The 22,899-nt window shown below is 40.6% G+C and overlaps 1 protein-coding gene across 1 annotated transcript; it reads left to right on the top strand.

Moving 5' to 3' along the window:
• The first annotated feature begins 443 nt into the window (after positions 1-443).
• Positions 444-22,751, top strand: Ankrd22 (ankyrin repeat domain 22). The gene is made up of 6 exons (XM_075973862.1): positions 444-681; positions 10,057-10,248; positions 17,163-17,270; positions 19,772-19,849; positions 21,250-21,348; positions 21,776-22,751. The coding sequence occupies exons 1-6, from the start codon at positions 661-663 to the stop codon at positions 21,851-21,853; spliced, it is 576 nt and encodes a 191-aa protein (XP_075829977.1). The 5' UTR covers positions 444-660; the 3' UTR covers positions 21,854-22,751.
• The last annotated feature ends 148 nt before the right edge of the window (positions 22,752-22,899 follow it).

Genomic DNA, 22,899 nt, shown 5'->3' with positions numbered 1-22,899 from the left:
CCATTCTATATAATACTTGTTTTGAATTATCACATAGAACTGCGTGTAAAAGTATGTAATTGCCACATGTCAATTAAAATTAAACATTAATAATTTAAGTTTAATTTATTAGCGTATAGGACTCTTTAAGCGGCTAGAAAAGGGTATTACATGCTAGCTATGAGTTTTGAGGAATTTGAGAATTGTTTGTCCAACTAGCCGTGACTCTCAGTAAAAAGTTGACTGGCTGTAATGGCCACCGAACGCTAGATTGCAACTAAGAAATTTCCTAAACACAGTGTCCTATTTTGAACTCTTCCTGCTAGTCTGAGAAGTTCCTCCTCCCAGCACCCCACCTTTGCTTCCTTCTTTATTGGGCGCCTCCACGGGCAGAGCCCACATGACTCAGAAACCGGTTCCCCTGGCTGTAATGATGATAGGGCTCTGGGATCATTACCTAGTAAGCCAATGCCTTTGCTTCATCAGCCAGTCTCTCTGCAAGGTGTGTTGCTGTCACAGACGGCTGGGAAGGCACTCCCAGGTGTGGAAAGAGAGGGCTTGCCACCGCTTTGGACTTCTCGGGACATTTCTTTCCGGGAAGAAACTTAATGTGAATTGAAACCACCTCCAGAAGATTCACTACTGCACTGTAGACGGGGAGCAAAGGCAGGAAGGACGGGCATGGGAATCCTGTATTCTGAGGTATGTTGTCTTTCTGAACATAGAGATCCAAAGCGGCTACATATAACTTTCTAACCCTGTCTTTATGCCTTCTTTTCAATTCTCTTTAACTTTCCTTGTGAGTGTTAAGTCAGAAAAGTTCCTGTGTGCTAGGATTTTTAGTATTTTTTTAATATTTTAAAACAAATTAGTTTGAAATACTAAAGTTTTAGCTAGATGGGATATATATTAATTGCAGAGGTCATCTGAAACCTTGAAAATGGAGTGGCAGTTATGTTGTATCTCGGTTCACACCGGAGGACAAGAGGAACTTGTACCTAATTGGATTTCCTAAAAAGCCAAAAATTGGCAGACTTTTCTCTAGAATCCATAAACCATTTAATCTTGTGTGTGAAAGGAGTTCACCTCTGGCAATTATTAATCCAGATTATCACCATGGAGAGGAGGTGACAGGCAGTGCAGTTTTGATATTTTGATTATTTCCTTTTCATAACTCATAGACGTGACATTTTCCCACATTGAAAGTAACTTACTACAATCAAATACATTTGTAATGCTTCAAAGGGTGATGTTTGAACAAGAGTATCAGAGGTACAGTGATGTTATTATTATTATTATTATATTATTTTTCACAACTCATTCCCTCTCTGACACAATCAACTTGCTAATCTGCATTCCATTCTCCAAACTCAGAGGAACCTCTTTGAGTTGATCTTCCGGCCTGAAAGGTAGTTGTTTGGCACCCACTTCAAATGTGCGTGTGTGAGCATGAGTGTGTGCATGTAGGTGTGTGTGTTTCTTGAGTAAATGCACAGTTTGCCCATCTCACTGTTCTGGGAAAGTCTTGCTCAGTAATTTTGATCTCATGAAGAGGTCACATATACGTGAGGACGGCAAAACATACAAAGTAGTAAGGCTCCACTCTGGTAAATTATTTAAGGGTGAGCAAGAGAAATTTATTTATAGTGAAGCTTCTAGGACAGCCACTCCGGAGTTCTGATCTTGCTCATGTAGGGTTCAGAAAACTGGTTTTGAAGAGGGGGATCCCAAATAACTCCGGTGGGTGTGACTAGCTCACTACTGTCCTGAGAGACAGAACTCTTGCTTAAGGAGGATGTCTTTCAGACTCTTACTTGCATGGAGATAACCCCAGTCTTGTGCAAAGGCAGGTTAAGATCAGACATTTTGGCCCTCCGATTCTGTGAATATGGCAATGGTTATGAAATGGTACTGTGAGTAGCCTGGGTCATGGGAACGGCTGTGGTTTGTTGAGTGTCTATCAGAGACCAAAGCAGTGCAATCGCCTGTCAGTTTGGTGCTGCTCTGTCAAGCAGTTAGGTCAAGGCAAGTACAGGCCAAGGCAGGCACGTTTAACTACCTCCAAGTAGAGGAGTGCGAACAGTTCGCAAAGTCACTTCAATGCTTAACCCTTCAGCCATCTCAAGGACAAAATAAATAGGAGCTTCGTTTTTACTTTCCTGCTGTAAAATTTTTTTTTTAAAGAAAGATTTATTTAGTTCACTGCCAAGGGAATAGGACTAGGAAATAATTATGTTAACACGAAATTCTCTATGTAATCTAAAGTATATCCATATACAAATACCTCTGAAGGATCTCATAGGCAATAATACGCAACTCAAATTAGTGTTAATCGCAAACAGTGTGGAGTATGGCTGAAGCAAATACTCTTGCTGTACTGCAAGGGGAGGCAGGTTTTAGGCCCCTCCCTGTTATTTTTCTCAGTAATCTGTTTCAGGATTGGCAGTCTGAAGCCCTTAAGTCACTGATGAAATCTTAGTCACTGCAGAAATAAGATGTTTTTGATTTTGGCAAGTGATTTCTCAACTTGTAGAATCTCTCTTTGATGTCAGGGGAGAGATCTCACTTGATACTGGGGCTGCGGATGTAACTCTGTTGAACAGTCCTCGGCTGGTGTGACTTTACAAGCTGTGGTGTTCTGTCATTGCTCCCTTCCGTTATGGAAACCGTTCTGCTCACCTTACAGGGGTTTTCAACCCTCTGAGCACCAACATCTCCTAGAGAACTTCGAGACAGCCACAGTGCTTTCACCAGATTCCCAAGTATTCTGAACTAATGGCTCAATAGTGGGACTCGAGCTATGTTTTACAATTACCACCATAGTTCAGCCAGCTCTTCAGAGATTTGTTCATTCCTCAAATGCGAATATATAAAAAGCGCCCCACAGATTTCCCTAAAACCAGACTAGCCTAAGCCCATTGTCCTTTAAAACACTGGCCATTTTTCTCCTCTTAACTTTTCTCTACATTAAATACAAAATAGTTTGTGTCTAGGAAAACCTTCGGAGTGGTCTTCCACTTTAAACTTTTCAACAAATTTTATCTGTCTATCTATCTATCTATCTATCTATCTATCTATCTATCTATCATCTATCTATCTATCTATCTATCATCTATCTATCTATCTATCTATCTATCCATCTATCTATCTATCTATTTTTAATTTTAAGAATGTCGTTGTCTTAGAATAGCCTATTTGTTGTTAGAGGAAAGAAATCTTATGCACACCTAGGGACTGGTGCCCTCTGTGTCTATTTTATTCTGTTATGCAAAATGATCAAACTGGAGAACCCCTGAAACACAGAGACAATGAAAAATATTCTGGTCAGAATTTTGCAGTTTGCTACAAGAAAGGCAAGGTGTGGTGTTGGCACAGTGTAGGGGTCTGGACTGGGTTCATTTTCTCTGCTGGTTAAAGAATTAAAAGGCAGGAAACATCCCGAGTGCAACAGGTGACAGGTGAGACATCCCAAACACCACAAACAGCAGCAGAGTCTGTAGGAAGGCATTTGCTCAAGGGAAAATCCATGCTCATGTAGCCAACAGCCAGAGAAACAGACCCTCTGCAGAGAGGAGGTGGGGGAATTGGGGGGTGGGAGGTGGGATGGGGAATGGAGAGATGAGGGTCTTGAGGGGTGATGACACAGTGGGGAAGGGGACAGGCAGGAGGGGACGTGGAGGAGTGGGGCTTGGGAAGCCAAGAATCCAGTCCCTCCTCAACAGCTGGGTCATTTGACAGTCTCTGAAGATGGTTGGTTGGCCCACAGCTGTTGTGTAACAACTCCTGGTCTGCTCTGAGCTTGTTGAGCCAGGTCACAGAAGGGGGTCTGCTGGCGGGAGACAAAAGCATACAAGGTCTTGTTTTAAGGCGGCAGGCTTTTATCTCAGGAGGAAGTCAGCCATCTTGGAAATTTGTCACTTTTATTACCTAATCATTGGCGCTTTACCCATCCCTCTGCCTACCAGGGGATCTGTCTAGCTCCTAGTCTCTTAATTCCTATGGACAATATTAATTTTGGTATGTCTCAAAGGAAAGCATAGAGCCGATTCCTCCATAGTTTAAATTTGGCTTCATGGTTTCCTAGCATGTGCCCCTTGCTCTTGCTCCCCTTCCTGCTAGGCCTAACTTTGCTCTCACCCCCTCTGCTGGTTTCTTTCTTGCAAGTCCACCCTTCTCCACATTGCTAATTTACGCATAAAATGGTAAACCAGCATTTTCCCATGAGACAGACGGGTTTCCCAACTCTACTCCAGGCTCCTTCACTCCACCCTTCTCCAACCATAGATTTGCTGAAGAAACTGCCACACCAGCCCAGTCAGCTGTCGTTTACGACTGTGATTCTACTCCTGATGATTAAAGCCATTCCAGTTTTCATTCAGCCCAAACAGACACTAGTAATTAGGAATGCACCAGTTCCCTGGCCCCATGGTCCAGGAGTCTCTTCTACCCTGTCTCCACCCTTAACTCCTATGTCATTAGCCCATTCATCTAGGCAAACATCAATGTTATTCCTTTGCCTAATTATGTTTACCAATCTATACATTTAAGACAAATACCTATTACAATAAAATGCGGTGACCAAACCAGATTTTCCTAACAAAAACACTTCAGCCAAGCTACAGTTCTCTCTACTGAGTTATCTGTCCTTTTTCCATCACTTTGGCCTTGGAGTCAGAATTTTCCTTCTGGGTCATCATGCTAATCCATTTTTGCCCCTGTCCTGTTATTTCTGCACTCTCTTTCAGCAATCATCTCCTATTTCATAATCACTTCTGCTCATCTTAATTGGATCCGTATGCTTCAATAATTAGAAAAGTATCTAGCACTAATTGAGGGTTTCGGGTGAGTCAGTCCTGAGCAAAATGCTTCGTCCACACAGTCAGGTTTAATTCTTTCTGTAGCATTATGCAGAAGGAATGGTTAGTGGATGGAGGAAACTCAGCACAAGTGTTTAAAGGGTTCAGGTGAGCTGTCCAAATAACACGTTTGCTAAGTAGGGGAGTGAAGTTTAGAACACAGGACGTTCACATCTGAAGCTTGGATTTGTAATCACCGGACAACACCATGTCTCACCAAAATGTGCAGATTTCTGGTTGGACTCTATGTGCTATACACTTACTCGCTTTTGCTGGCTGTTTTCCTATTGCAACTTCCTCTCCCTGATTCTAGTTGTTCAAAGATGGTTCCTGCCCTGACATATGAAACTGATGATTGCATAATGATCAGTATATCTAAATTATTCTAAATCTTACCTGTTTCTTGAGGCTTTCCTATTTTGCTAGGTTGTATCTGTTTCTGGTTTCTACTACAGGGTATTTTTTTTTTTTGACAGGGTCTCTGTGTAGCTAGGCTGACTTCAGATTTATTATAGAATCTAGTCTGGCTTCAAACTCTTGTTCCTCCTGCTTCTATATCCTGAGTCCTATGATTACATATGCCTCCATACCCAGCATATCTTTTTATCTCAGACATGACTAGTTCTAGGTCAGTTTTGGCAAAGCCTTTGAATGTACAGCCAAATGCTAGCAGACCTGTGGCCTGAGAGGACAGTTCTCAGTAGAGAGAACTGTAGCTTGGCTGAAGTGTTTTTGTTAGGAAAATCCTGAGGGTGCAAATTGAAGCTTACTCTTGTCAGCAAGTCTTACAGCCAGAGACACACTTAAGATGGCAATATCTAGAGGCTGAATGAATGACAGTTATGATCCAGAGTCTGGTTCATGTCTCTATCACTTATGAACTGTGAGACTTGGGCTACAAAAACAATCTCTCCCAGTTTCACCTGTGTGCAGCGAGGACAAAAAATGCTGCTCACCTTAGAGGGTGGTTTTGCGGATTCTGGGAATGCAACGAGAAAGTGTGGACAACGGTAATGGCGCTCACGCTGCTAGCAGGCTAGTTGGAGAGATGACTGCCAAGGACACCGATGGTCTGTTTTTAGGTGATGTGACAATTGCAGATTTGTAATTCACAATGAACTGGCTCACCATTAGAAAAAGGAAGCAGTGTATGGTCAGGGGTTAGTACTTGATGAGGACTCCATTGTTCCATGGCAGAAAGATAAAGATAGGGTGGGAGAACGAACAAGCTAGAAGCAGACTGACCTTTTAAAATATAAGGAACCAACCCACTGCCAAAATAAGGAAGTAACAGTTCTAGTCCACGAGCATCACGTCCTCGCAACCCAAAAATCCAAATTTGTGCCAATCGCTCAGCATCACCATACTGGGTGTCTTAGGGTTTCTGTTGCTTTGAAGAGACACCATGCCCATGGCAATTCTTATAAAGGAAAACATTTAGTCAGGGTGGCTGGCTAATTGTTTCAGGGGTTCAGTCCATTATCACCATGGTGGAGAGTGTGGCGGCATGCAGGCAGATGTGGTGCTGGAGAAATAACTGAGATTTTGAGCAACGGGAAGTGGACTGTGGCAGTGGTATCCTGAGTAGGAACTCTCAAAGCCTACCCCCACAATGATAGACTTTCTCCACTAAGGCCATGCCCACTCTAGCAAAGCCACGCCTCCTAATAGTGAGACTCCCTAGGAGATTAAGGAGGACAATTACATTCAAACTACCACACTGGGGATCATATTCCTGATTAAAAAAAAAAACTGTGAAGGATACATTTAAACCACAGCAAACAGAACTGATTAACTTGGACCAAAAGGGAAGGTAAGGAACTGGTAGGAGAAGCAGTTAGACAGGAGGGCAAGGGGGCGCTCATGCTGGAGATTACTTGTGGGTTCTTGTGGATTTCAGTTAGGTGGCTGAAAATTACCGGTGCTGTTTAAGATCATTGAGGAGCTGACCCCTGAAGTGGGGTTGACCCTCCCACACTTGTCCCTAAGTGTTCTCCAAGAACCCTACTCCAGGGACAGTTTGGCTCAGCTGGCTCTATCACAGAAAGAACAGCAAGACAGGCCACGGATTAAACATGGTGTCTTTGAGGACAACTAGAAGGTAAATAATTTCCATAAGAAGTTACTGTTGCTTATCCCCATGGCATAAAATGCCTTCGCATAGGTGGGAAACAAACAGAAACCGGAAGTTAAGCTCACTTGTGGGGAGAGAGCTCAGTTGGGAGCTTCTTCAGTCAATTTTTTGCCATAGAGTGACCTTGATTTGTTCTTTCGATCAGTCCACTTCAGCCATCTCGGACGTGAACTCCTGATTTAATCTTTTGCTAGCTACACCCTGCTTCTGTCTGCTACTTGCGTGTTTGTTCTTTTCGTTTCGTTCACTACATGCTTAACAATCTGGCTCATTTGAGACCAAACTGAACCATACAGAACAGTGAGTGTCTTAGTCGCTGTTTATTGCTGTGGAGAGACACCATGACTGTGACAACTCAAGAAAGCATTTGATTAGGGGCTTGCTCACAGTTTCAGAGGGTCAGTCCCTTATCGTCATGGCGGTGTGCATGGCTCTGGGGTAGCAGCTGAGAGCTACATCATGATACGTAGGCAACAGGCAGAGAGAAAACCTCGTAAAGCCGTTGCCAGGGATACACCTCCTCCAATAAGGCCACACGGCCATAGTTTGAATCCACTGGAAAAGACCAAAGTCTTAGACTCTATTCAAATTTAAATTAAATGAATTTATTCTTCCTGCTAGCAGAAGGACAGCAGCTTTAGAGCCGAACAATATGCCACACCTAAGGGGGCTAAAGGAGGGGTTTATAAAGGTGGATATCAAAGGTGTACATTACAATTACCTATGGAGTCCACAGCTGGGCAAGAACATATTTTTACTTCCCTCAGTAGTTTCTCTTTCTGTTTGCATAGTAATAAAAAGACCATTTCACCCCAGTCCTATGTAGTGATGAGGCAAGCAAGCCTGCTTTTCATCCCGCCCGGCTCCCGCACGGCTAGCTTAGCCCCAGAATAATTACACCGAAACTATATTCATTTAAACACTACCTGGCCCATTAGTTCTGGCCTCTTATTGGCTAATTTTCACATCTTGATTAACCTATTTCTAATAATGTGTGTAGTACCACGAGGTGGTGGCTTACCAGGAAAGATTCTAACCTGCGTCCATCTCGGGAAGGAGAACTATGGCATCTGCCTCACTTCCCTTCTTCCCAGCATTCTGTTCTGTCTACTCCATCCACCTAATTTTCTGCCCTATTAAAAGGCCAAGGCAGTCTCTTTATTAACCAATGAAAGCAACACATAGACCGATGACCCTCCTACATCAGTCCCATGGCATAAGCAAGGAGTGAAAGAGCATGTTGACATAGGCAGGGTTAGATACCCCAAGCAGGAGCACCATTAGCCTAGTCTTTTGCTACCTGCAGGTCATAGGATCTCCCAGTTATTGCAGGGCTCCTAGGGATGCCGGGTACCATATTAAGTTCCTTTAGCCATCACAGGGGAGTTATGTGTAAGTTATTTCCCAGGTCTGAGCACTCTGGAGGGAGTGTCACTAATTGACTGGGACAGAGCAGGCAATAACACAGTGCCATCAGATTAAGGCTGTCTGTCACATTCCTACAACACCTACTCAAAAAAGGCCACACCTCCTAATCCTTCCAAATAGTCCACCAACTGGGGACTAAGTATGCAAATATGTGAATCTATGGGGGATGTTCTCATTCGAACCATCATAGTGAGGGAACTGTTTCACTGCTTGTTTGCTTATTTTTGTTCCCTCTCTCCCTCTCTCTCTCTCTCTCTCTCTCTCTCTCTCTCTCTCTCTCTCTCTCTCTCTCTCACACACACACACACACACACACACACACACACAAAAGTGAACCCAGGGCTTTGCATACATTCAGCCTCAGCTCGAACAATGAGCTACTCCTGGCCTCTATCTAACGCTTTACTTTTCAAAAAAACAGAAACTGTGTTCGGATTACAGGAAGCCTAAGAGAGGCTAAAGGTAAGAGCAGGCCATATTTAAGTAATATTCCCTATGCAGACTGAGAAAGCCCCTAGTAACTCTCAAGATAATTATGTCTCGTGGTCTTCCTATCTTTAATCTGCAAAGATTTTTAAAGAATCCAAGAAGAGGGATTTTCATCTTTGAAGTTGGAGCCAGGCACGCAACATGAATATTTGAAGTGGACTAGGTGTGGTATAATGAGGAGTTGTGGGAATTATGGAGAATTGGAAACAACTGCCACTAATCACCAGTGAGCTGGTGTCCTGTTTGGAATACAGCCCAGCATTAGGAAATCCATGATAATTTAAGGAGAAGCAAGAAGGTAAACTGTTGTAAAATTATTTTAAAAATTGACAAGAGTTATACCTTCCAAGTTACCTGCTCCCAGTCTCTTCAGAGAAGACTTAGTTATCCAGAAGCACAGAACCAATAGAATGCATCCCTAATATTTAAGGGGATTCTTATTAGATTAGTTTACACAATCAGAGGCTGAAAAGCCCCACAGTGGCAGCTTGTAGGTTTGCAGAGCCTGGGAGGCCAGTGCCAACTAAGCTCAAGGAATTTGATGCCAGGTGGAATCGATGATATAGCCCCAGATGAGACCAGGGTCTAGACGTCCCCCGAGAGATACTGTGGTAATCTTCATCCAAAGGCAGGAGAGTCTGCAGTCCACATTTATTTTTTATGTTGACTTATTGGTGTGTGTGAGAGAGCAACCTACGCTACAGGGCAGGGGTGGATAGGGGTCAGAAGATGACTTGCTGGTCCTCCCCTTATTCCTGTGGATTCTTAGGTTAGAGCTCAGGTCATCAGGCTTGGTGGCAAATTACCAGCTGCAGAGAAAGTCACTTGGGATCTTCATCACCCATCGCTGCCCTGAACTCTTTCCTTCCCTATGCATAATTCTACTCTAGCCAGAAGTTGCTTTTTCTGAAAAGCTCTTCTTCATTTGCAGTCATGACATAAAAGCTTCCTCTGTGAACAAGATTCATAGTATTTCACCCATTTTTATTTACTCATTTGTCCATTTGCATTTTGTCTATTCCACCTCTCAAGCCATTTTGGAAAATGTAAGCAGATCTTCATGGATGTTTTGTACACTTAGAGTAGTGGTTTTTGTTGTTGTTGTTGTTTTTGTTCTTCTCAGTGGTTCATGCCCGTATTTCACGAACTATTCTGCTCTTCTTGACTCAGCCCATCTGCCAGGCAGCCTACCAGAACGACTTGGGGCAAGTGTGGAGGTGGGTAAAACAAGACAACCATTATGTGGATGTTCAAGATGGCTTCAACGGAGACACTCCCCTCATCTGCGCCTGCAGGCGAGGCCACGTGAGAATCGTCTCCTTCCTCTTAAAGAGAAATGCTGATGTCAACCTGAAAAACTTGGTGAGTTTGCTGTGTGATGATGGCCTAATGGGGTTGGAAGAGTTTCCATTATATAATTTCTTATAGCCGTAACCTGGAAAAATACACACCAACATTCTGGAATATGCCTTTAGCCGAACATTTTATCCACATAGAGATATTTACAACTTGTATAAAGCAAAAAAGAGTGTGTGACTATAATGAGCAATGTAGTTTCTCTTCTATTATCTGGTGTCTATCAAAAGAAGAGCAAATAAAATAAGTTTAAAATACGTAAATAAACCGAAGCAAGCAAACAGAACCGGGGGACTTTGTGACAGGACTGGGACAGAAGCTGTAAGCAGCTTCTACTTGGCCTGTTCTGCTCCCTCCAACCTGTCTCCTTGCTCTCCTCAGTATTACAGAGATAATGGAGGAAATGAAACACTGTGCCTGTCATTATTTAGATTTTTACCCATTGTTTTAATATAGATTGGGTTTATTTTTAATTTTTATTTTTCACTGACGTGTTCATGTACCTGGTGCTGGGTAACATGAGAGCATTTTCACTCGTCTGTTGTGTCTTTTAGCACATTCTCCATCCTGCCTTCTTTCCTCCCCTGTTCCTCTCCTTTGCTCCCCAAGACAATTTTGTTTTATTTTCATCTCAAATATTTGTACACAGCTGTATGTATTTTCATAAATCTGTGACCCACAATGTGAGAAAGTGGGATGTTTCTCTGCATCTGACTTAGTCCACTTCTCTCTCCAGTGGCATCCATCTCCCTGTGAATGATATGACTTCATTTTCCTTCAAGGCTGTAACATTCCATTACGCGTATGAAGCACATTTGGCTCACCTGTCCCACTGGTGATGGGCATTTCATTTGGTTTGATAACTTAGCTATCATAAAGTGTGCTGCAGTAAACATGTTGTGCAAGCACTGTACCTGTGATGATTTGGAGTTTTTAGGTAATACCCAGGAGTGGGTTAGCTGGACCATGTGGCTATGTGTGTGTGTTTTGAGAGAGTAAGTACCTGTATACTGACTTCCCACAGTGGCTAGACTAGGTACAATTCCCATGCTGTATTAGGGTTCCCTTTTGTTCACATCCTTGCCAGTATTTATTGTTACTTATTTGTATTCCTAGGGACTGTTGTTCTGACAGAGAGAGATAGAACATTAATAGAATTTTACTTTGCATTTCTCTTGTGGCTAGTGACACTTTTTTCTGAACATTTATAAGTCATCTTTTGAGAACAGTCTGTCTTTTCAGTTTTCCCTTTATTGATTGAGTAGTTTAATTTCTTACCATTTTGGTTTTTTAGTTCTTTGTGAATTATAGATATCAATCTTCGGTCAGTTGTAGAGTTAGAAAAAAAATACTCAGTCTCATTTTGTAGGCTGCATTTTTATTTGATCCATTCTTTCCTCTGCCATGAAGAAGCGCTTTTATTTCAGGAGGCCCCACTTGTCAATTGTTGTCATTAGTTCTTGCACAACCAGAATCTTATTTGGAAAGTCTTTGCCTACGTCTACATATTAAGGTGTGTTTTCTACTTTACTGTAAGCAGAGTTTTCATGTCCTGTCTACCCAGTGCCAAATAAACACACAGAGGCTTAATATTACTTATAAATCTTCAGCCAATAGCTCAGGTGTTTTACTAGTTAACTCTTACATTTAAGTTAACCCATATTTCTGTTTATGCTTAGCCTTGAGACTGGTCACCTTTTCTCAGTAGGGCATTTCCATCTTGCTTCTCTCATCCGCTGGTGACTCCTCACTCCGCCCTTCCTCTTCCAAGAATTCTCCTAGTCTGGGTTTCCACTCAATCTCTTCCTGCCTAGTGCTTTATTAAATCAATTCGAGTGAGAAATCTTCACAGTGTACAGAAGGAGTATTCCACAGCATTTTACCACTTAGAATATTATGACATAAATTCTTTTGCATTAAGGTATTTTGTTCTCTTTGGATGTCATTCTTGTACAGTGTGAAAGACAGGAATGTAGCTTTATTCTTCTGTAAGTATGCCCCCAATTTTACCAGAACCATTTGTTGAAGAGGCTGTATTTTTTCCATTGTATATTTTTTGCATGTTGTACAATAATCAGGTATCTGTGGTTGTGGGAATTTGTATCTGAACCCTCTCTTTCTCTCTCTCTCTCTCTCTCTCTCTCTCTCTCTCTCTCTCTCTCTCAAGGTTTATTTATTTATTAAGTATATAATGTTCTACCTGTATTATGGCTGCTTACCAGAAGAGGGCACAGGAGCACCATGTAGATGTTCTAAGCTACCACATGGTTGCTGCAAATTGAACTCTGAGCCATCTCTCCAGCCCTGGACTTTCTCTTCTATTCCATTGATCTACTTGGTGGTTTTTATACCAGTACCACATATACTGCTTTCTTTGCTGTGGCTCTGTAGGATAACTTGAAATCAGGTTTAGTGACACCTATAGCACTATTCTTTTTTTGCTCAGAATTGCTTTGGTTGCCTGAGATTTGTGTGTGTGTGTGTGTGTGTGTGTGTGTGCTTTTATTTCAATTTTAGGATTTGTATTCTGTTTATTTGAATAATGACATTGGAATTTTGATGGGAATTGCATTGAATATATAAATTGTTTTTCATAATACAATATGATACATATCACGGTCACAATGAACTCTATGAACATGAGAGATCTTTCCATCTCTTTGTGTCATCTTCAACGTCTCTTTCTAGTGTTTTAAAGTTTGTATGTAAAATATATACAGGGGGAGGGGAAAATGAATATATATATTGTTGATGTTGGTACAGCCATGTCAAAGACCCCAATCAGTGCTTTAGTAGAGTGGCAAAGCCTTCCCGTAGTGAGGCTTGGAAGGATGTCAAAACCTTCCTTAAGTCCAGCTGTGGATATTGACAAAGTATACAGACGATGTCCACAATAACTCCCAGCACCACTAACTGAAGATTGCTCTTTTACAGAGACTGCTCCTACCAAGATGAACTAAATCTGCCTCCTTGTTGTTCAGATGTTTATAACAACCCTGCCTCCTTGTTCAGCTGTATATAACAACCCTGCCTCCTTGTTTAGCTGTATGCAATAACCCCTCTTCCATGTTCAACAGTGTATAATAAACACATTGAGTTTCTGGGGTTGCTGTGGCTTCTCTTTTTCAAGAGCCCAGATCTCACCATCCCAGTTTTTCTGTATGTGTGTCTATCTATGCTTCATTCCCTCACCCCCAAGTTGAGTGAATCCCTGGCACCATGCAGAGCACAGATGGGACCTCTTAATTCTTTTGTTAGGTCTATTCAAATATTTATTTTATACAATTGCAAGTGGGATAGTTTTCTTGATATTTTTCTCATATTTGGCATTGATTGGTCGGGAGACTACTGAGTTTTGCACATTAATTTTGTACCCTGCTACAATGCTGTAATGGAAGTGCTTATTGGGCTTAAGAGCTTCATATTGAAATCTTTAGGCTCTCTTCCTTATGGAGTCATACCATTAGCAAATAATGATACCTTGACTTGTTCCTTTCCTACCTATATTCGTTTTATTGCTTCTTTTGTTCTATTGTTCTACCAAGATTTCAAGCACTACAGCATAAGACTGAAGAAAGTGGATATCTTAATTCTATGTCTGACTCAAGTTTGCTCCCATTTAGTACAATGCTGGCCATAGGTTTGTGGCATGTAGACTTTATTATGCTGAGAATACATCCTATCTGTTTCTAGTTCCTCAGGACTTGGTAACATGCAGAGATCCTGGATTTTGTCAAAAGCCTTTTGTGCATCCCATTAAAGTAGTCATGTGATTCTTGACCTTGGACTGATTTATTAATTCTGTATATTGAACCATTTCTGAAATAAATCCAAGGTGATCATGGTGGTTGATCTTTTTGATGTGCTCTTGCACCGGTTTTCCAAGCATTTTGTTGAGGACTTTTGCATCTACATTCATCAATGAGAATGACCTGTAATTATCTTTTTTTGGGATATCATTATCTGGTCTAATTAACAGGATAATACTGGCTTGGTGTTTCCTTTCTATTTTAGAGACTAATTTGAGAAGTATTAGTCTTCATTGTTCTTAATGTTTGATAAATGCAGAACAGAAGTGTGTCAGGTCTTTCTTTGGACAAGAGATTTATTTTTTTAAATTATTGCTTCAAGCTCATTGCTTATTATAAATGCGCTTGTTTAACACATCTTGGTCTAATTTTGGTAGAATACAGAAATTCCTATATTTCTTTTCTATTTTTCCATTTCAGTGGAATGTAAATTTTTCATGACCCATAAATTTTCTAAATTTTGTCAGTATTTGTTATAATGTTTGCAATTTTAGTTCTGTTCTCTGTGATCAATGCTGACAGAAAAACTATTTTGCAGAGGATAGGGTCTACAGCTACAGGCACAGTCCATCGTGAGAAGCTTACAGTTTGTCCATATTTCTTGCTTTTTTGTTTAAATATAATTCTTGCTTCATCAGTTCATTTTATTTTTTCATTTTATTAGTGAAAATTATTATTATTTATTAATTATTGGTGTGTGTGGGCATGCAAGATGTATGTGTAGTCAGAAGAAAGAAAAAGAACAAGAGGATGGAATCAGAACAGAACAGGACAGATCTGTTTAGCTGGCATGCTAAATTGACACTGGACTTCAAATAAAAAAGAAATAAAGGTCAAGAAAGAGAAAGAGACAGCTGGACAAGGATATTCTGAACGTGGTCACTTTCCTGCTTGTTGACCCACCCTAGAGTCTTAGTATTTTTTATTGGACTCCTAAATCTATCTAATCATACCCCTAAGTGTAGCCTTTGAGGGAGCTGGTGCCATCAGTGAGAAGTGCTTCACAGGTGCCCTTGTGAATGCTTAGCCATCTCAGGGGGTCTTTCCTAAAGTCTGATATGTACTTAGAACTTCTGTCTCTGTTCCTCTACAGACTCTGGCTCTAATTCTACACTGCTGAACACTGTACCATTTTGATGGTCTGTCTTCCTAGCAAGCTAGAGGTTCTGCTGGGCAAGTGCCCGAGTGCTTAGCTTAGATGGTTTTCTTAGTACCCCACTTTCCTCTATTGCCGATGCAAGGCATTTAATTTTTATCTCTTTCCTCAATTTTTTCCTCTTTTTAACAAAATGTTATAACTGAAAGTGTAGAATAGATTTTCTGAACTCTGTCTGACATTATGACTCTGGTCCAACAGTGCTTTGTCTTATTACCTTTCATTGATGGTCAAGAACTCCCTTAACCGTACCAATCTCCCTGGGGTGGACCCTGGACTTCTCCCCATTCTGCTTGTAAAGCTTCTATTTTACTATTTTCTTATTCTACAGAAATGAGAGATTTTTGGGCATATTCATCTATTTTGACAGCTGTTATTCAGCATTCCCTGGTTCATTCCCTTGAGATTCTAGTTCTTGTATTTCCTCCACCATCTTCCAATATTTAGATTCAGATGCATCCTGTTGTAATGTCTAGGTCTTCAGAAGATTGTAGAGTGTGTTTAGTGAACCTAAGGATTTTACTATGAAACCTGCTGGAGACAAAGAAGTTAATGAGGAAGAAGCTCCGTGAAGGCATGCAGGAACATAGAGGATGTGTTTAAGGAAGCGCTATCAGTGGTCTTGGAGGCTTCAGAACCAAAGGGGAACAGCTAGGATTAAAAAGGAAAGCCAAATGTTGACTGGGAATGTTGACCGGGCATGTTGACCGGGGATGTTGACAGGAAATGTTGACCAGGAATGTTGACCGGGAATGTTGACCAGGAATGTTGACTGGGAATGTTGACTGGGAAGGAGGTTTAAATCATCACTTCACGGAAGCATAATTTGGTAGCATTATGTGATACACACTTATATCTTTGTTTCAGGGGTCAACTTATAGAAACTTATGCAAAGAACAGATTAGAATTTCTGACAAGACTTTGTAAACAAGGGTATTTAGGTAATATTTTTTGTAGAACTTAGAGTTTAACAGCTTGAAAAGTCTTACTAGTAGGTATGACTAAAGAAGTTAGAAGAGCTATTTGATAGAAGCCAAGTAGCCATTACAAACTCATGCTTAAGTACATCGATGGCATGGAAGATATATATATATTCTAAATACACATTTGAAAACAGATGAAAGAAGCATATAGTGTTACATATGAAATATTAAAATACTGAATGAATAATATGCATGTTTTTATTTAATAAGACAAAGGAAAAATAGCATAATGTCCATAATAAACTTTGGGCTGTTCAATAATGATAATTTTAAAGTCTATTACTATATTCTTGACTATTTACCAACACTTTTACAGATAAGACATAACTTGAGAACAGTGCTTCTCCCAGTGGTCACTCACCTCTCTTGTTTTCTGTCTCTGCTAGCTTGGTTGGCAATCCAGCTAACAATGTCGGCCTGTAGGCCTTATACTTTGTTCATATTTCTGTCCTACTTTAATTATGAGGTCCTGGAGGTGCACATTCCCCACCTCTCCTCAATCAATCATTCTATCTATCTATCTATCTATCTATCTATCTATCTATCATCTATCTATCATCTATCTATCCTTGTCTTAAACAAGCATGAGGATCTGTCGGGTGATGGTTTGCATGTATACTCATCTCTGCTGTTTACTTTGGATTTTCCCTAGTTTTTCCTTCATAGTGCACAAATTCAACATTCTGGTAAACAAAACCCTGAGTTAAAAATTCTCTCTCTCTCCCCCCCCCCCCTCTCTCCTCTCCTCTCCTCTCCTCTCACTCTCTCTCTCCATATATATATATATATATATATATATATATATATATATATATATATCCCTGAAGGTATATGGCACAATGTCAATAATCATCTCTGCACTACTTGAAATGGTTACTTTAGAAATGAGAAAAAAATGCATGAACTAAATTTTTTGTATGGTAATCTAAAAACTATGAAATTTAAACTAAAGAATCCTTTTCTTAATTGTAGAAGGAGAGAACCTGCTTGCACTATGCTGTGAAGAAGAGGTTTACCTTCTTCGATTATCTCCTCATTATCCTTTTAATGCCTGTCTTGCTCATTGGATATTTCCTCATGGTGAGTACTGTTGCTAGGGCAAAGGGGCAGATGTGTAGGAGAGCCATGGAATGAGTCATCAAGTTTCCCTTGGCAGTGTGATGTAAAGAAATGGCAATAAAATTAGCCTTTGGTTTGTGTAAGTGTTCTTTGACTCACAGTAGAGTCCTAGTTCAACAGACCTCTTATAAATGAGAACATTGTAGGTAGAAATGCATTTGCTTTAGTCAGCCTAACAAACGCCATGTCTTAGCATCATTGTGCATTCTAGAATAGTTATAGGGTGTGACCAGCTGGTCACACTGGGAGTGGGAGTTCACCTCCATCGCCTAAGAGCACAAGAGTCTCAGAATTACTGGCTGAAATTTTTGCTTTATGTCATCTCTCCCCAAGTTTCTGAATTTTAAGGATGCACCTTAGTGGTGATTTGGAGGAAAAATCCCAAGTCCTCTGCCTTTGGAAGCTGGCAAACACAGAAGGTATTTTTGGAGGTTCTGACCCAATCTTTCACCTCAAGGAACTGAATCACACTTGCATGGGTCTTTGGCAGGATAATTTTCTTGAATAAATGAGTAGATAGGTAGTGTGAGAATTATTAAGAAGAAGGTCAAATTTGGTTCTTTTGTTTTCTTCAAACATGGTGACTGGTCTACACTGCTTTGTTCATGTTTCTCCTATCTGGGGCCCACCATGAGCACTTCCATCATGGAGAGGCCTGAAACAATGCTTCACTTACCCGACATAAAGAAATGACGATGCTGTCTCCTTTACATAGCTAGTAGACAATAGACATTAGTTATTCCTATTAACACACAAGTTCCAGTGTAAATTCTGCCAGTTAAAAATGTTATTTTGTATTTAAAGGATATAGAATTTAAGAAACATATTGAGAATTCTTTAATTTACTTCTGAACACACCATTTGAACACACATCTTTGAAGGCTCTTTGAAAAAAAATGTGTGTCTTACATTATTTGAACATTTGCAATTTCTGGGCATGAAGAATCTGACATTCACTTACAATTAAGAAGTTTTAAAGAAAAGCATTCCAAGATGATGCCTAGGGCTTCCCCCCCCCCCCCAAATTTATTCTTATACAGCTCTGCTTGTAAATAGGGCTTAGGAACTGGAGGCCTCTGTAAGATACTGACTGTAACCGGTAGCCCTGCTGTAACTGCAGAACCACAATATTAATGGTTCCTGGGATTGTAAGTTTGTGTTGCCTAAGGAATAGGCAGCATGAGACAATTATAGGAGAATGGACTAGAAAGGACTAAGTCACTCCAGAGAAGAGTCAAGGCAGAAAGAATTTGGAAGGCAACAGGGAAGGACAGCATGGTGGGGAAGACATCCAAGGGGAGCTTCTGAGGTTGCGCGGGGAAAAATGTCAGGCTTTGCTTGCGTGAGCAGCAAGGTCTTTGTCTCCTCAGGTGACCAACTGTCGGAGGAGTTTCCTACTGTAATGGGGTCAGAATCTTAACCGGCTCGAGAGAGCTAGAAAGCACATTTCTAAGGAGCCTGAGCTTATGCCATTCACTTCCTGTGTCCTTTAGCATATGTTTATCATGACCCCTTCTGTACAGGCCAGGAGTTGGGGGGAAATGCAAGGGCAGTTGCCTTTCCCTCATCAGTTATAGCATGATGGGAAGTTGGTTGATATCAAATGCGTGGACTTGTAGGAAATCACCTTGAAGCCCGGGACACGGAGTGTACAGACATTACAAAAGCCTAGAAAAAAAGGGTTTCACCTGGCCAACAGAAGAGGGCTGTGGATTGGGAACATCACAAACACGTTTGCTATGCAAAGAAAACTTTCAGTTGAAGAAATATTCTATGAAGTGATTCTCTGCAGGGAGGACACTTGGTAGGAAATGAAGACTTAACAAAATCCATTGTGACTTGAATACAGGAGTCAGGAGGTAAAACATGTAAAAATGCTAAGGCCATATGCCCTAGGGCCACTCAAGAGTTTAGCTATTTTCCCCAGAATAATGGGAATTTATGAACATTTTGAGCCAACAAGGGAAAGACGGGAACTAGATGTCATTTAAGATGTGTTAGAAATAGGGTTAGGCCTGTGACTGTGAATTCTGAACATATTCCTGGGTTCTGAAGCTTGTCTTATGAAGCACAGCTTTAGTACTGTGGTTTAATTGATACTGTAGTTTGTGTGTGTGTGTGTGCATGTACGCTCTCTCACAAGCGCATATGCATGCATGCATACATGTGTGTGTGTTTTAAGAAGTAGGAATTTAGGATTAACCTGAAGTCAGTTGATTGGAACAGTCCCAAGCAAGATGTACAAAATGTTTCTGAAACACCTTTTTTTTTTTCTTTTTGATTCTTCGAGACAAGGTTTCTCTGTAGCTTTTTGGTTCCTGACCTGGAACTAGCTCTTGTAGACCAGGCTGGCCTCGAACTCACAGAGATCCACCTGCCTCTGCCTCCCGAGTGCTGGCATTAAAGGCGTGAGCCACCACTGCCCGGCTTGAAACACCTTCTTTACTTGCTGTTTGTAACAGGTATCAAAGACGAAGCAGAACGAGAATCTTGTACGCATGCTCCTTGATGCTGGTGTCGATGTGAATGCTACTGACTGCGTATGTTTGTATTTTCAAATAATACTCAAAGGATATGCCTGGGTAGAATACTTGCTGTTGGCATAGCTGCAAGCTTTATTTTTCTGGATGTTGACATATAGTTTTGCTTTCTTTTTTCTCGTTGCCATCAGGTAACTTCAAAGTTATTATTCGCTAAACTCATGAACGTAAAATAGGAGAATTTAAAAATAATCTGCATTGGACTGTAGTGACAATGGAAAACGATACAAAAACACTGCCCTTAACAGTTTGGCAGTGGCTTTAGGTTCATTTAATAGGTACAATCTATTTGCACATTTAATCTTGTCACTTGTTAGTTAAGTAGACTTGGAACACTAAAAAAAAATCTGGCTCAATTTTCTCATCTATAAAATGGAGATTAAAACAAATTGTGCTGGGGCCTGAACTCAGAACATCATACATGCTAGGTATATACATATCCTCCTTAAATTTGATTTTTTGTTTGTTTGTTTGTTGTGAGACAACATTTTGTTATGTTATTTAGGCTGGCCTTGATCTTGTGACCCTTCAGCTTTAGCCCCAAGAATATCTGGGATTACACACCTGCCCAATTTGCCTAGTTGTAAATTGGACATTAGTACTGACCTTCTAGGGCAGGTTCCTGCAAAGTCCTCAGAAGCATGACTAGGCTGTAGTCAGTGCTCAGTACATGTTCATAGCTGCCCCAGTCATGACTCTATAATCACTAAAAGAGAAGTCTCTCTCACAAATGGAAGGGAGATAAGGTCAAAGTTTAGAGAAATACCCCAATGTTGGTAGGAGCCACTATAACCAAGATACCATCAGTTTGCTCCTTCCTTATAGGAAGTGAAAGGTTTTATTTTCACTGTTTACTCCAGATTTACTTCTGCTAAAGATCAGGGTCAGCTGAAATTTTATTATCCTGTTATTTAATTTTCTTATATTGGCTAGATACAATTTTAGATTTCCCATGTTTTATCAAAAAAGCGCAAGTTGAAATTTGATTTAGAAAGAATTGAACTCCTATTTGTGATGCCTAACGTATTCTGTGGGTATTACCATCGTTCTGAGATAAACGTCTACCTCATTCTTGTTTCCATTGATTACATTATTTAATATAATATTTTACTTATTTTAAATGAAGATGAGTTTAATATCTTTTTATAAGTTGCACATTTTGGTTTAGAATAGAAAATAAGAAAGGAGAAGATAACAACGACTTGTTGGATTTTTATATACATAGTGAGGATGAGAAGAAAATGATTGTAGTACAAGAAATACAGCTGCCCATAACTGGCTAACAGAATGGCTGTGGCTAGTTGTCTCCTACAAAATGTGAGCAGTTGCTCTAGCAGTGAGGGCCAAGGTCTATGGTCAGCCTGACCAATGAACTACACGGTTGGTCCTTTGTGTTTCAGTATGGCTACACTGCCTTGCATTATGCATGCCAGATGAAGAACCAGACTCTCATCCCTCTGCTTCTGAGAGCCCATGCAGACCCCATGATCAGGAACAAGGTAAGGACCTAACAACTGTGATCCACCCAGTGGCAAGCTTTTCTAATCTGGGCCTTCTGTAGAAGTTCAGTTCACCGTCTCGCCGGCAAATCACAGGAAATTAATTGCTCATCTTAAGGAAGGAAGGATCATACTCATTTTACTTTTGAATTTAAAAAGTATTAGTACTTTTCATATTTAGGATTAAATATTTTAATATAGACTCCATCACCAATGCCCTTTTGCTTTGTAAATTTTGAGACAGGGTATCATTCAGCTGCCCATGTAGGGTACTGAATGTTTTCCAGTCTTTTATTTTTTATTTCTTTTTATTTTTTTCTTTATTTATTTGAACAAAAGGCTTTTTAAAGTCTCTACAAAGCCTGAGTGAATAGTCTGTCTAAACGGCTGACTAGTCCTCATTGACACTGATTTCTTTTTTCTGCAGCATGGAGAGAGTTCCCTGGATATCGCACAGAGACTAAAATTTTCCCAGATTGTCTCGATGCTCAAGAAAGCCTCATAGTCCTGTGACTTCTCATGTGGTGACAGAGACACAGCTGAAGGACTGGATGTTGCCCCTGTCTTGGATAATTGTTACTCTACGGGCACTCAAGCTGGATGCATCCGCCCTGTGATAAGCACTGGACTTAGAATGACTTTTATTCGGTGGAGGTCACTATGGCCACGATCTCCGAAGCACCCATGACACTTGGAATCGCTATTACTGTCAAAGCTAAAATTTAAAAACATTGTAATTCAGTGTTTTCTAAAGATAAGTCAGAGTTGCCTGAGGTTGCATTCTCTCTTCCTGGTTGTGACATCTTTCAGCAGACTTTGCCCTCCATCCTGTCCTGGGAGATGAATGGTTCTTCACAGGCACCTTGGCATACTCAGCCAAACAATGAAAGCATGTGCACTCGGACAGCATGGCATGTATGTGCGGAGAGTTAGAGATTCCAGCATGAATGTCCCATTGATGGAAAATCTTCAGTAAAAACATGCCAGCTGTCAGTTATGAGCTTGTCCAAACCATAGAAATTGGCACATGCTCCACGGCAGAACTGGTATTTGTCATTGTTTCCTGGGGACTGGTTTACCTACATTACCAGCATACATTTCGCCGTCAGTTTATAAATAAGTGTTTTTTCAGTCTATAAGTTATGAAAGTATCAAAAATGTCTGTACAGAGTCCTTTGGGGTTGAAGCTGTAGCTCAGTGGTAGAGCATGTGTTTGTTGTGCGCAAAACCCTGGGCTTGATCCCCAACACCAAAAAATAAAGAACCTTCTTGTGAACACAATTTAGTTGCTATTTACTTATATATTTTCCTTTTTTGTGGCATTGGAAATTCAACTTAAGGCCTCACTCACACCGTTGTGTCTTCTTTCATTAAGCGATACCCTCAGCCCCAGGTTTGTTTGGTTTTATTGACAAAATTTAAAATGCCATGATTTTTTTTTTTGTTTAAAGGTCTTATTTTTTTTTATAGAAACAGAAGTACTTGGGTTATATTTCTAAGTGAGTGATTAGGATAACAAACTGTCTGTCCTTCTCTTGTGAATGATACTGA

Source organism: Microtus pennsylvanicus, chromosome 5, assembly GCF_037038515.1.
Source record: "Microtus pennsylvanicus isolate mMicPen1 chromosome 5, mMicPen1.hap1, whole genome shotgun sequence".
Lineage (NCBI taxonomy): Eukaryota > Metazoa > Chordata > Mammalia > Rodentia > Cricetidae > Microtus > Microtus pennsylvanicus.
The sequence above is the reverse complement of the archived record's forward strand: the minus strand, read 5'-3'. Positions and strand labels throughout refer to the sequence as shown.

What these genes read in the sequence shown, in the direction of transcription:
- Ankrd22 (XM_075973862.1), top strand. Translation starts at nt 661, where the DNA reads ATGGGAATCCTGTATTCTGAG. An exon ending in TCATTGGATATTTCCTCATG is followed by an intron (nt 17,271 to 19,771) that starts GTGAGTACTGTT and finishes TGTTTGTAACAG; the next exon opens with GTATCAAAGACGAAGCAGAA. An exon ending in ACCCCATGATCAGGAACAAG is followed by an intron (nt 21,349 to 21,775) that starts GTAAGGACCTAA and finishes TTTTTTCTGCAG; the next exon opens with CATGGAGAGAGTTCCCTGGA.